General features: G+C 38.1%; 1 protein-coding gene and 1 long non-coding RNA gene across 2 annotated transcripts in view; one reads left to right on the top strand and one right to left on the bottom strand.

The window, feature by feature from the left end:
• The window catches only part of LOC107999229 (UPF0489 protein C5orf22 homolog), a 761052-nt gene that overhangs the window by 114664 nt on the left and 630794 nt on the right, over window positions 1-15594 (bottom strand). The window contains exon 6 of the mRNA XM_062077142.1: window positions 12226-12341. Coding sequence (XP_061933126.1) covers window positions 12226-12341 — 116 coding nt within the window. The remainder of the gene's footprint in view (window positions 1-12225; window positions 12342-15594) is intronic.
• LOC114577724 (uncharacterized) overlaps window positions 1-15594 on the top strand; it is a 162589-nt gene that overhangs the window by 146253 nt on the left and 742 nt on the right. The window lies entirely within an intron of this gene.

The raw sequence follows: 15594 nt of genomic DNA, 5'->3' as shown, positions 1-15594 counted from the left end.
ATATATATATATAATATTATATTATCGTAAAGATATTCTACGCGTACAAACATTATAAATAATAGAATATCCAAATTTGATCATTTTCTATTATCGAATATTTATCTTGGAATGATATTTAAAAACGATTGATAAATTTTCTAAGTACGTATTTAATTTAATCTAATTAATTTTATTCTCAAATTTTCCACTCAATTAATTAAAATAATCGAAATTCTGCATCTAATTTCACATATACGTAACATTCAACCCAAAATCGTTATCCCATACCATGTTTCTTTCGAGCGAGCACAAAAGAAGAAACGCATCTCGTCGAGTCCTCTTTCCATACTTACTTGGAACACGTTGGTAAGTAGGCTCGTAGCTAAAATAGAGGTTGGCAACAAATTGAATGGCGCGCGGGCACGCAACGAATGGAGATGTTCGCGTACACGTGGGCGTGTATAAACGTTCAGCCAACGTTGAAATCGGCAACGTACAAATCGAAGAGATACGCGATGTTTAGAAATAGCGAGCAAACGGCGATGTACCATTCTCGCGGATGGAGTCCCTTCTCATCGAGGGAAAAAAGGAACAATCCGTGTGTAGCTCGGTGTAATGTATTCGAATCGGAACGTTTTTCGAAAAGTCGCTTTTGAAATTCAGCACGGCGAACGTTTGCGAACGTTTAGAACGTCGTTTCGTAATATTTACGTTGGCAACGTGTGTAGAAGACGTGGGCAATCCTCGAGAAGGATCGTAATTTAAGCAGGAGAAACATTGTTCTAGCTAGATGGGTGGATGAGAAAGAAAGAAAGAAAGAAAGAAAGAAAGAAAGGAAGGAAGGGAAAAAAAAAGAATTCTTCATATTTTATGCATTCAATGCACCGCCAACGCGAAACATATTTGTCGTGCTGGCGACAAGTGTTTTCTTTTCGCGTTCTCCCGTTCCAGCTACCTTCCGTTATTTTTGCGTAATCTTCGAGGTGCATAGATGTCGGTAGCGGTGTCGAACATGGCGATGCTCGATCGAGGTAAGCACGTTCGAGTGTATTGTTTCGTCATTTCTGTGTGCACAGGCTTTTATTCGAATTAATTATTTCAAATATTTGTGTTAATGATTGCAAGAAACAGTGATGATGTCAGATATGTGGGCATTTAATTTTAATGATTAGATATAGTTGAAGGAATTGCAAGAGAAGAGTGATTTTAAATAAATGTGCATCGTCATACGTACAGAAATGACTATCTTTTTTTTTACCTATTACATAAACTATGATATTTGATGATAATTTATAATTATATTATTATATTTGAAAATTATTAGGAGAAGAGCATTATTTTCTTCTACAGCTATGAATAAATTAACTTGGAATTAAATTCTTCGTACTTACAACGTTCTTAAAAGTTGTAGCTATCATTTAACTCTACACGTATCGCGTAAGAAAAAAAAAACTAATATGCATTTCGTACAATACAACGTAATCGTCAGAACACGCGATGGAATTTGCTTACGCACATTCGACTCTACTTTATCATTTACATCCCCGATCCTCTCCCCCTTTTTTCAAAATCCATCCTCCTTCCATCTCGAGCAAACTGGTTTTCGCATCGATTAAAAGATCAACTCTCTCTCTCTCTCTCTCTCGTGCCCTCTCTTCCCACATCTCCGATATTTAACTTGTCCTTTTAAATCCCCTCAAAAAACCTTCTAATTATCCAATTACATCGATCTACGTAAAACTAACCGAAGAGAGCTTTGATTATTCTTGTCGATACCGATTAACCGAAAACGTCCAATTTGATGCGAATTTTATTTCGAGGGATTCGTGTTGGTACGACGAAAGAAACGAAAAAACAGAGGGTGGAGGAGGGGGGAGAGATCCAGCGGTTCCGCTGGCCGTAAAAAGGATGGACGGATCCTAGAGAGTGCGCGAGAGAGAAAATTACGCGTCGTTTCTCCACGGTGCTGTAACCCTCTTCTCATTAGAAACTCGTAAAACTGTTCGAGGCCCGGTGTAGTCGTAGATAGGAGGAGGATGGAAGCGGTGGAGGAAGGAGGAAGAAGAGGATTCGCCCGACGAGGAGAAGCGAGAGGAGTAGGGGAAGAGGGAGACGAAACGTGGAAACCAGTTCCTTGGGCGTTACTCGAACCGAGGAAGAACGATTTCTTTCCCACGTGGAAACGCCATGGATAAATATACCTGTGGCTCGGTCTCCTTTTATAGGTGTGCGCGATTAGTCACTGGGAATTCACGGGTGCACGTGTGCTTTCTTCTTCTATCCCTCCTAACATTTTTTTTTTCTTTTTTTTAATTATTTCTTGGCGAACATCGTTGCTGCCGCTCTCGACATTAACGGCGGTGATTAATCGGTGGATGATGATTCCTTCTTTGGAACAGGTATGGAAACGTGGATTTCTTTGTTTCACTGAACTGGAATGGAAGGGAAAATGGAATTTTTTTTTTAAAAGAATAGTTAGAAATCGCTCGTCTTGAGCGTGAACGCTGTTGTTGCTTTCGATATTGGCGGTGATGATGATTGATCGTGGACGATTCCTTCTTTGGAATATCACGGGGATAGGGATTGAATTTCTTTTTTATTTTAAAGTGGAATAATAATAAAATTGAAAGATACTCGTCTTGGTGGACGTTGTTGCTTTCGATTGAAAAGACGTTGATTAATCGCGATCGATTTCTTCTTTGGAATATGGAGAACAGGAATGAAAATTTCTTTGTTTTAAATGTGAAAATGGAATTTTTATTCAATCGGGAATGTTTATAATTATTTCTTGATAAATAATTGATAAATAATTTTATATGATATGTGAAATTTTCAACGTTCGATGATTTAAGTTTGCTGATTGAAATATCATCGTAAATCGTAAAAATAATAAAGAAACGTACTAATAATTCCATTTTTAAAGTACGTATATAGACTTCCCTGTAAAACAGCATTATCATTAACATTCCATATAAGAGAATAATGATCAATTTAAAATTTTTACGAGGTTAGGATGTATATCAGATTATTTCGTAGGTTATGCAAATAAAAGGAGAAATGATGGAATAATAGTGAACGTGATTGCTTTGATAAGATTCATAAGCGCGGAGTTACCTTTCATTCTCGTGTGAAAATTCCACGATCAGATGCACCTGCGTTCGCGACCCCTTCTTAATTGCATACAAATTATAAGACTATTTACATTATTACTTATTTTTCACGTTTTACGACCGTTCTTTATTACACGTCGTTATTTACAGTCCTACCAAAGGTATTTTTTTAAAAAAAAATGATGCATTGTTCGATCGCGTTATAAAAAATAATATTTTTTAAATTTACTTTATTTATTAAATTCTTAAGTAATAATTATTGGTAATGTTTTTTTGAAACTGAATTTTTTTATTTATAATAAATACTCCCTCTATATCCTTATATAAAGATAGACACGAATTGTGTTCATACTTTTCGTGATTCCATTTCAAATTTAAAAAAAAAATAATAATAACAATACGGTTCGATTACTTAAATTTTTTAATAAATAAAAATAATTTTCTCACTAATTCTTCAGAACGGCATGGAAATGCAAGAAAATATACAGGACCGATAAATAGAGTCATCTGCTTTGCGATACTTTAGTAGTGGTTGGCTCGTTTCCGCCAATCTATCCATTCTTCCTCCACGTTTTTCGTCGTAATATAGAGAGATCGACGAATTCAAAAAAAAAAAAAAGAAATCCAACATATGTAGTAGGAAGAGGAAGAGAAAGAGGGACAGAATACAAGAGGAAGAGACGTCATGTTCGTTAACCGAACGCGTATACGGGGCATCCTTGCAGAAATGCAATTCGCCAGCTGACAATGCGCTTAAACTGCAACGAAATGATGCAGGACGTACGAGAAAGCGCGACGAGAAGCACGAAGAGAGGAGGAGAGGAGGAGGAGGCAGGAATGGGAGGAAGTAATAAAGAAATGGGCTTTGGAGGACGATAGAAATAGGTATACAGCTTTCTATCCGGGAAATAGGATGGGATAAAAAGGGAGGGGCATTCGATTTTTAATTTCTAATTATTTCGTAATTATCCTGCACTCCGACCCTATCCAGGGTCTATCGTGCACACCTTATGTCTCGATAGGGGTCTTTAGTTATGGGTTGCGATAATTGCCAATTTCCATCGAATCTTCTTCTAGCTTCCAATGGAACTCGTGTGCGAGTTGTCTAGCTCTTTCTAACCTCCTCTTGCTAAACCTCCTGTGACGCGATCCTTCCAATTTTTACGATTTCGAAGGAAAGTTTATTCAGTTACAATCTTGATCGCGCGTTCTTTCATTTTGCTGCAAATGGAGGAATGTCTGTTTTATCGATTGGGATTGAGAAAGAGAGAGAGAGAGAGAGAGAGCGGTGGTTTCTCTTCTTTGGCGGGTATTTTGAATTATGTATAGGAAACACGAAGTCTCGAACGTTACAACGTTTAAAGTTAGAGGATAAAACTCGATTCGTAGATGGGTGGAAAAAATTGTACGGTTAATTTATGGAGGATGAGTGGAAGAGAGATGAGCCGTGGCGCCTTCAGAAATCACGAGGAGTAATTAGAGATTCACCGTGACGGCAATCGAATGATAAAATCTGCATATCTTAGTCACGAGCTTGGATACGCGTTTATCATAGGGAAATTTTTATCTGTAAGTCATTAAAGTGGTAGCCACTACTGTGTGCAACTAATTGCGCATACCATAACCGAGATACCGAATTAACAACGGACGGTTAAAGACCGGGCAATGAATCAAGTTGGCCAATTATTAAATCTCGAACATTTTCACTGGAAAATAAGATTAAGGTATCTCCCCGGATTTAATTAAATAAATTTATCATACAGGCCAGTCGAAAAAGAAATTTAGAAGAATTGAAAGTAAATGCTATTCGTAGGTTTTATTACAAAAATTTTATTATATTTCAAATGCGAATAGAATTTATTTTATTATTAACCGTAGATCTATAATTTAGATTATATTGATATATTCTCATATCATCCAAAAATCTTAAAAACATTTCTCTTTAGAATAAAATTTTATAAATATAATTATAATTTATATTTACAAAATATTCCATTTTTGTTTCTTTCCATGATAAAGAAATTCTCATTATATATTCATCATATTCAAATCTATACCACTAATACTATATCACACGCAATTACAAAAAGAACCTCGTGCACTCAATATTCACTCTATTTAACTCTAAAGAAGAAAAAAAGGAAAACACTCTCCACAATTTCAAATTCTCTTTTCAAAGACCGTACCGTAATCCTCGCCAATTTTTCTTCAACCAACTCACCCATCCCCCCTCCCTCCATCGAACCCAATTAAACCAGAGCCGATGTGAGCGTCGCTTAAATCCGCAAGACGGGCGCGAATCATCGGGATCGCAGTTGGCCTCGGCCAATATCCACTTTGTAATCCGTGCACAGCCGGGACCCGTATGCACGAGGAGGAATCACACGCGCTATCAACCCCACGGATTCCTAGGTGTGCGGGCATCTCCACGACGATGCCGCGCATGCAACACGGGGGGGAGGGAGGAGGGAACTATCTGATTCCACGGCGGAAGTCCTGCTCTTGCTCAATAACCTAGGCGATCCGCGGAGAATAATAATTGTTGGGGGGGAAGGGGAGGAGGATCGTAGAAATACGGCAGGTGGAAAATGCTGGCCTCCCGGTACGGGTCTCTCGATTTGTGGCCGTTGTCGTCGTCGTCGCTCTTGTTGTTTGCTCTCGGGTAATACCGAGAATGAAATTCCACGATATTTCCGCGATATTGCGATTGCGATAGGGTTGCGAGGCGAGGGAAATTTAAATCGGTTTCGCCGCTATGAACATGGCGATACGTGGAACGAATCCCAGCGATGATTATCGGCAGAATTGTAATTGTAATTGTAATTGCGTCGAATCGGTACTTTTCGACTCACGTTGCTCACTTTAATTGATTAATATTTTAATCGTTTCGCAAAAGTGAGCGATTGAATACTACGATATATGTAGAAATATGTATTGTAGAAATGATTATATTTTTAGAATGGAATGGATGGAATTGTAATTGGTTTGAAGTCAGAGATATTTTAGAAGAAATATTATTAGAAGAAAAAAAATATTATGGAAATAATTCGTAAAATAATGTTTATTTATTTGTTATATTATATTTGTTCCCTTTCGTGATTTCTTTTTCACTTCGTTTGATATTTTTCAATAATTTTTAACGAATTTCTCGATTGAGGATTTTTAACTGGATTAGAAAGAATCGGGCTTTTTTTTGAATAAAGTTATTTTGTAAAGAGGAATTTAATCTTCCTCGTGGAAAAAAGTTTATGTAATGAATTTTTTAAAATATATGGTATTCATTTGAGTATGAGAATAATTGCCATTAAGAAGGTAGAAAAGATTACGTGAGGTGCGGAAGTGGTCTTCGTTTGTGATGGAGAAAGTTTTACGTAATCTTTTTGTATTGTTAGAGTGAATGTGATATGCTTTCGAAGACTGATCGCATGATTCGGAAACATTTCGTACGTCTGGTCTTAGAATTGCGATATTTCTTAATCATAAAAGTGGACCTGAAATTTTTAACGTTATTTTTTTCTAGATTGAAAAAAGAAATAGTAGAAAACTTGATCAGAAATTTTTAAATCGTTTATTTAATTAACTCCGGAATTTGGAATTAAGATATTTACATAAATATTATTTCGTGCAACAGATGGCTCGTTTCATCCTAAATTTAACTTTCAAATTTCAATTTTCTCCGTCTACCAATCTCTTCATCTCGAGGATCATTCCTCTTCAAAGGGACACAACGAAACATTTTAATAAAAATATAGGTCTCGATGCATAGCTAATCACGGATCCAAGGTATGTTAAAAGGGGGCATCGAGATGACGATTCGATAATCGTCGATTCGAAAGAGGAATCCGAATTCGAGGCGTCGATCCTCGTTATCGATGCATTAGCCCGTGAAGAACTCATCAAGATCGATTCTAGATCACTTTGGTAACTTTTCTTCGCTCCCATGATCACCTGCCCCATGTGCACGATCATTCTTGGCGACAGGTATCGCACCTGTAATACACCTGCGACCGATCGGCTAATTTGAAAGAAATTTATTGTTCCATTTCGATTATCATCCATTCATCTGCCCTGTTACGAATCGCTTTCCAAAAATTATTAGCCGCCCCAAGGCGTTATGACTATCTTCCATCTTCCCGATTACGGCTCGAACATGAGAGTTTACTTTCGTCCGGTATCCCGGAAGCTGATGCACCCGGAAGATAAAGCGAGAGATAATGCTCCAAGATTTTGATATTTTTGAAAGCTCGTGTTGATATCTCGTTTCGGATATATGTATAATATTCCTCGAATATATTATTTCTTTCGATAATACCGCGGCGAATGAATTAGTTTTTAAAGATGGAGGATTTTGATAAAATTTAAATACGAATGTAATTGAATATCACTGTGTTATTTAACATTAAAATAATAGGTTTCCACGGTATTATATATTCAGCATTTTAACCTTTATTGATTGCAATGAAGATTTATCGATTCAATCGATGAATCGATGCGATACGATCAGTATTTATTAAATTGAAGATCATCTATCTTTTTTATTATATATATATATGTATCTTTTTAATAGATCGAATTTTTCTTGCGCTCGTAAAATTTCTCAAACTTGAAATATCTGTTAAATAAGATAAAGATAAAAAAAATTTCCAAACAAACATCGCTTAATTTTTCCAAATAAATTCTTCTATCGTACGAATCGGCAAATTTGCACGAAAATATCCCGTGTGCATATTATTTATATTCCTCTTCGCATTCCTGAATCTCCACCGACGATCCTCATCAACTCTTATCCACTTTCACCTCAACCAAACTTCCACCAACATTCCTCTGGCCAATCTTCCAATTATTCGAAATCCTATGACTTTCTCTCTAGAACCTGTCTCTAATCGGCAATGGAGGCAAAGATTCGATGGAGAAAATTCGAAGTCGGAAGTGAAACGGGGCTGAAAACAGAGGCGGCGTCGGGCAGCGCTAATTATCGATCATTATGCGCGCCGTGGGCGGGTAATTGGAATTTATGTTCTCCACAATAATCCATTGTAGAGTAGGGGAGGGGAAAGGCGAACGAAGGCGGCGAAAGTCCGGACTTAATGCACCATGGGTTTCGTTTAATTGTTATTTACGCGGAGCGATCACGCTACTCCAAGGATCGAAAGGTGGCAGGAGAGAAGGACAAGGAGTTGAGCGGAGAGAGGAAGGAGAATGGGGTCAACGGACTGATTTACAGTACTAATTCGCGACAATTATCAGGTGGAAGAGATAGTAGCTCGAATCACGCGGACCTGTAAATCTTTCGAATGTCCCGCCGTGTCGAGCTGCGCGCGCATTAACCCTTTGCACCCGCAATATCCGCTTTTCTTACCATTGTTCGCTGTCCAAGCGAAATCGTTTTAAAAATAAGTATCGATTTCACATCTTTTCCAAAATGAAAAGTTAATTTTTAGATTTAAAATAATCCTTTGCACTGTGTCGTACCGATTTGTACATTGCACCAGTTGTACAACACGAGATGATAATTTAAAAACGAGTATTTGCTTCAAATTTGAAACTTTTTAATTTTAGTGGATTTTCATATTGGCAATATTTTTCAAAGTAACAACGGACTAACAAGGATGGGATAGACTTCAAAAATATTGATTTACAAGTCTCTTTGAACAGCGTGTAATACTATACACGACGATTACGTACGATATAATAGATTCAACTCTCCATATTTATTATTTATGTATTTATGTATTATGTATATTATAGGTGTTACCGGTGATAAATCTGTAGATAGCGGTATCGTTTATCCCTATCGTATGACCAACGCGTATTATTTACACGCAGTTCAATTCGACTTTTACTTTAAAAGTTTATTTACATTTTTTATGTAATTCCACCAGGACTAAAGATTAAAATGTATGTTTCTTTCGACGATCGATTCAACGTTACCTCATTATCCACCAATAATATTTTAATCTTCTTTAAAACGGGAGCAATTTTCCAACATCGAAAGAAGAATTGAAATGAACAACTTGCGTCTGACAGAACGTAACCTCGTTCGAGGAAAATTTAAATTCAAACACACATCTGAGACGCTCGCTTGAAGAAAATTTAAATTCGAACGCACGAGCATCTCTAACGCGTAACGCACTGGAGCCCTAACCTAACCTCGTTCGAGGAAAATTTAAATTTCGAGGATTCTTTATTAAGATACCCATCGCAACGACGATATTTTCCATTATCGTCAAATAACACGTACGAAAGAGGGAAGAGCCGAAGTAATAATATCGTTTGACGGGATCGTCCGTCCACTTTCAACGTTTCTCTTTTTCGTGTGTACCGTGTCGCCATCAGACGGAATGCCGGAAGTTTCGATACCGGCCATTCGCCGGCGTAAAAGCCACGACAACACCGAGCAATCCGCCGGGCAATAAAATCGGCGACAAGCAGTGAATTCGTGACACGACACCCATAAAGGGATTTATGCGCACGTTCGAGAAGAACGGGCGACGAGGTCGTCGACTACACGACCACGAAGGAGGAGGAGGAGGAGGACGATACGAACGATAATGCTGGCTGGCCTTTCGACCATGCTTCGGCTCGCGTGTTTTATCCTGGAATTTTGCGAGGGACATGCGCTGATAAGTAGATACGATAATTGTTGGGATGATCGGCTACCGATCGTGAAACCAGCGATAGTGTTTATCAATCGGATGTCAATTCGCGTTATTATATTTGTAAGGCATCTTTTGGGGATCGATTAATTATGGGTGTATGAAAATATTTAATTTAAGTTTACGATGACTTCTTAAATTTATTAATAAATAGATATTTGTTGTATTGATCTTCACGATTGATATTTTCAGCGAACAACGTTATTTATCGAACAATATTTGCAAAAATGCATACTGTGAAGCTGTAAAGAAAAGAAGGAAATATTGAATAGGCGAGAGAAGAATTATTTAAGTATTGAGTAAATGTGGTAAATATATACGAAGTATATATATTTCGTTCGTGGTCGAAGTTATAGGATTTTGTTAAAGGATGAACGCCTTTTGTTTAGTCGATTAACTAGAGTACGAGTCGAATGTGGCTTGCATGGCGAAATACGTTATGACATTTTATGGCTTCTAGGAGTACGGGTAAGGAATATTATTCCTGCAAACGCTGTATGTGGTTCGTGGTTGGAAGAATGTCGAGGTTTTTGTTCGAGTGTGGAATTATATCGTTGGTTACGGTACATGAAGTTGAGATTACACGTTTCCAAAGTTAAAATTATTTTATCTTTCGTTCCTATAACATAAATTTCTTTTATTGAAACATTGGAATATTATATTATCGATACATCGTAATAAAAAAATTTCAAAATTTACAGATGAATCGCATCCTCAATCCTTTTTATTTCCAAAAAAATATTAAATTCAAATGCGTTTATGCCAAATATCAATATCCAAATAATATTAGTTTCATATTTTCAGAACTTGCATATATTCACGTATCAATCGAAAAATTATACATTTAATCTTTAATACGCAAAATTTAATCTTTCGAATTATATGAAATTAATTCAACTTCGTCAATTCCTCCTTTATTCCATATCTCATCCACGAAAGAAACGAGACACGAGAATCGCCAACAGATACAATTCTGGTTGGCGCAGAGGGCGGAGGAGGATCCGGGCATCGTTTCGAAAATGAAAGAATCCCGATGGCTTTTTTCCCGCTTTTGTTCCCGCATCGATTTCGTCGTCGAGCATTCGTGTCTCGGCGACTATTTTACAAAACCACCATTGAAACGGTGGTTCTCCGCACGCTTTATATATATATATATATATGTACACGTGTATATATGTACACGTACGTGTGTAAGATCCGGTATCGACAACAGCGGGACAACAGGAGGAAGGGGAGGGGAAAAAAGGGACCCGATGCAGCGCGCACGAAGGATCAGAAAGGCGGAGATCCCAGAAGGCGAGCACAAAGGACAAACACGATGCAAAGAAATTGCATCGCCCGCTAAATCTCGGACGCCGATGCAACCGCCTAATCAATCTTCAATCCGCGCGATTGATTCTCTCCGCTTTCAACCAGCCGACTACTTGATCTCGACGCCTCTCCTCGACCACCATCATCTCTTTCGCGGAGCCGACTGATACTCGTCGATATAACGTGACAGAAAATGAGCACAAATGTTGGATTAATTTATTTTCTTTTCTCTAGGAATTTTTTATTTCTAGTTCTAACTTTTTGAATAAAGGAATAATGGTTTTGTAATTATTTAGAATATAGAAGGATTCTTTTTTCTTTTTTTTTTTTTAATTATCAGTGAGCGTTCATTTTTATGAAATATTTCGTTTAGATTTCCATGATTCTAACTAACTATTTTTCATTTTTCTACGATAATTCTCGTTTCCACGAATAAGAATGAGAAAACTCTCGAAGAAAAATAGTTGGAGAAAAAAATGTTTAGCATAAAATTGGACACGGGATTTATAAATTCACTCATCATCGTAATAATAATTCTTTCGTATAACAATAAATTCCTGAAAGAATCACAGTCAAAACTCCATTTTACACCCAACGTAACGACATCCCACAATTCACTTATCTAGCTCTCTCTTTTCTACTCGTTCCCTCTCTTTCCACCTCTTGATGATCGATATACCGGAGCAAAGCAACAAAATTCTTAACATTCAATCTTCAACGAAGTCCAATAAAGTCGTTCAGGGTGCTAGGATTGAAATTTCACGCTAGTCCAGCCTCCTACAGGCTATCGATAAATCCTACACCCGTGCGTTTCGAACGTGTGATAAAAAAAAAAAGATAAATTGAATAATAGAAGAGAAAGAGAGAGAGAGAGAGAGAGAAAAAGTCACCTGGTAATTTCTGCACGATTCGACGCGAAATGGCTCGCGCCTGTTCGTCGTCGTTCGATCAACAATCGAGCAAACAGGGAGCGCTAATAAAACGCGTTGAATGAAGCCAATCCGATTACTGGGGGGGCGAATGTTCGCGTGTCGAGGCATTTCGTCGCCATTTGACTCATTTTAATCCCGTTACAGGCCGCGTGATTTACGGCCACCCCATGCAAATCGCCCCATTCTCACGTGGACTCTCTAATAAAAAACGTAGGAAAAATCGTGCAAACTCACCGCGCCGATTTTTCGCCCTCGTAACCCTGCAGGCTTCTGTGCTCGTCCAAATGGCCGAAGAGGTTTTCCAACTCGGCGAGCTGCTCGTTCCTCGCGATTGTAATCTCCCTCAGTACCTGGAGAAAGGGAGGTATCATTGTGAGGATATAGTAGTTCATGGTTAACCGGTTAATTTGTTGCGAGGATCGATGGGTGACAGGGGTTATTGGGTGTTGAATGTTCACTCGTGACGATTTTTCGATGAAATGGATGTCGATTCTCTGTCGAAAGAATGTTGGGGGAAGAACGATGGGATGGAATAATTATTAACATGATTGCGCAATGCTAGATCACATATTAGCTTTTATATTTTGTTCTCAATTTTAATTCTCGTGATTTTAACTCGGTTGAGTCGAGTCTCGACGAGTAAACGATTGTGACGAGTCAGTGAGAGAGGTTCAAAAGATATTTGGTTTGGAGAAATTTGATTTTTCGCGACATAATAACAATAATAATAATGATGATGATGATTTACGATAAAAATTACATATATTAGAGATTTTGGGATGAATACCAAAGATCCAAGCTGGTTACCATTATTACTATCGTTCTTATTCAAACACGCGGATATTCAAATTGCAATTCATCTACATTTTCCTTCGCCATTTCAAGTATCATCACGTTTCATTTCCATCACTGTCTCCTGCCATGCGATTTCTTCACAAATTGTACGTAAAACGCAGAAAATAACGGATAGCTTCCTATAAGAGTTCGCGTAAAGACAGCATAAATTTGCAGCGCGTCGCGACGATGGCACACGTTATACACATATGCCATGCATAAAAATGGTATCCATGATACGCCGACGTGATTTACATAAATATAGTACTTCTGTCTTCCATTACGTCACTACGACGACATAAGGAATCTCTTTCTCTTTTTCTTTTTTCTTTCTTCTTTTTTTTCTTTCTCTCTCTTTCTCACTCTTCCTCAATCTCTCTCTCTCTCTCTCTTTCTTTCTTTCTCTCTCCAACTGTCTCTCCGGAAGCCACAAGGGCGTAGAGAGAGCAAAAAGAATCGCGGGAAACTGTATCGTCAACGATAGAAATAAATTCAAGGATTCACGCGTAACACGTAGATGGAGCGTGTCCTTCGATATTTTTCTCCATTTTTTATTTTTTCCCGATGATTCTTTTCCATCTTGAGCTCTGCTCGAAATGATTTAACTTTTGTTCGAAATATTTTTGTTGGTATTTTCAAAAATAAGCGAGATTATTCCAGATGTTTTATATACACGTAGGAAATCCGTTATATTTTCGACATTGACAGATGGGCAAATTTTATCTTCAATCGCGATACGTTTCTGCGCGTATAATTTTATTTTTTCTCAACTCTGGATCAGAGAGTCGAGAGAGTGTTTCGAGAGGATAAAAATCGTCCTTTATCAATTAAGCGTGATGTCATTGTACAAAAATTTAAAAATGAGAATTATATGAGGATAAATATGGGAATGATAAGCATGGAATTTTTAGAACAGAACAGATACCATCGGTATCAGCTTGTGAAATCGATGGACGAGAACTCGTCACGGATGACAATATCTAATAAATTACACCCGTACATTCTCTACCTTTCATTCTATCGTCTAATCTGCATAAAATGGACGCAACAATCCGACACGTATCTATAGATACTTAGATCAATAAAAACAGAAAACGAATTCTTAAGTAAACTAACTATCGCTTTTCCGAATAGTTTCAGAATCAGAAACTGCGAATCTTTTTAATCCCTCGATCCCTCCCCTTACGAAATATAACTTCAACCTCGAAATCAACGAAGAAAATAAATAAGAAAAATTCGAGAAACACCAAGCAAACCAAACTAGATTTTACACCTCTGAAGAAAATCTCCTTTCTTCATCTCGATCAAGTAGGCCCTCGTCGATTCCTCGACAGATTCGAAAAAAAATCGGGCTCGCGATTTCGTGAGGGGAGAAACTGAAGGAAAGGAGGGGAATAATAAAAGTGGGCGAAGAGGGGCGAAGGGGGGCAGGAAAAAAATATCGAAGGCAGCGTCCCTCGAAAATAAAATCGGTTTTCCGATAACTGGTTATTTGCTCGCACAAGTGGCTCGCTGACTGGGCGAGCACATCGGAAGCGGTTTTCGCGTGTAATATTATCGAGTTATCGGCGGCGGAGGAGGGCATTGATCGGCAGCCGGAGGGTGGAGTAGGTGGATGCGGAGGTACAGGGGGGTGGGTGGAGAGGGCTGGGCGAGCGTGCATTGCACGAGCACAATATATCCGCGTGATTACAATATGTCGGGGCTCGAGAGACCAATATCAACCTGAAGTCGGCTCAGCCAATGCTAATAATCCCTATTGTTGCTGCCTCCACTCGACTGCCTCTCGCGATCGGATACATCTTGTTTCGAAATTTCGAATTGCCTCGTCCACCCACCGATCCGCGCGCGTCCTCCACTTGTTGTGTCGTGGAATTTTTTTCTTCCTTTTCTTTCTTCCTTTTTTTTTCTTTTTCGTCTCGTTTCGTTTCGTTTCGCAACAATCGGAACGAGGAGAATCTATATTGATCGTTCCTTTTTTCAAAGTTGGAGGGATTTTGAAGGTTGAATCGAGTTTTTGTGGGAAAGTAGAAATCGAGAAATGTTACAATGCTTTTTGAATTGCAACGAGTTCTTCGCGAATTTTCAATTTCCAATATAAAATTAGACATATTTGTTACTTCAAATATTGATTCTCTTATACAAATGTTTGATGTAAATTAATAAATTATATTTGAAAAAAGAATTTGAAAAATTAGAGATAAAAATATTCAATTAATTAACCTAAGAATTATTTGTAACTTAACAAATAAACCTCGATCGACATTTTTACATACAACTTTCACATTTATTTTAACCGTGTATAATCGAAACGAATCTAAAAGCGTTTCACGAATGAATATCAACGGTGTATACTATATATTGCATATCCTATTACAGCTTTCCAAGTGTCGAACAGATACTCAATCTCCGATGATGCGTCGGATTAAAATTAATTCGAGAGATCGAGCAACAAATTGCTACAATTTCCTCACGTATCGCGTCAGTGGATCGGTTTATAGAGATTGGATTAATTGAGCAATCTGTTCGTCGTACGGGAACAAGTTAAAAGACGGCCCCATAATAGCTGTTAGATAAACGGCGAAAGAAATGAGACTTGTCCTCGACTTAGGATTGGCGTCGGCAGGCCAGGCCTCCTTTCACACGTCCCACACGAAAGACAACGAAGCTCGATCTCTTTCAAAACAATTACGCATTCTTCAACGCCAGTTCTCCCACGTCGGCATTACGGTCTTGATGCAATGCCTCCTCTCCTGGCTTGCCTACACT

The sequence above is a fragment of the Apis cerana genome, linkage group LG7 (genome assembly GCF_029169275.1).
Source record: "Apis cerana isolate GH-2021 linkage group LG7, AcerK_1.0, whole genome shotgun sequence".
NCBI classification, from domain to species: domain Eukaryota; kingdom Metazoa; phylum Arthropoda; class Insecta; order Hymenoptera; family Apidae; genus Apis; species Apis cerana.
The sequence above is the reverse complement of the archived record's forward strand: the minus strand, read 5'-3'. Positions and strand labels throughout refer to the sequence as shown.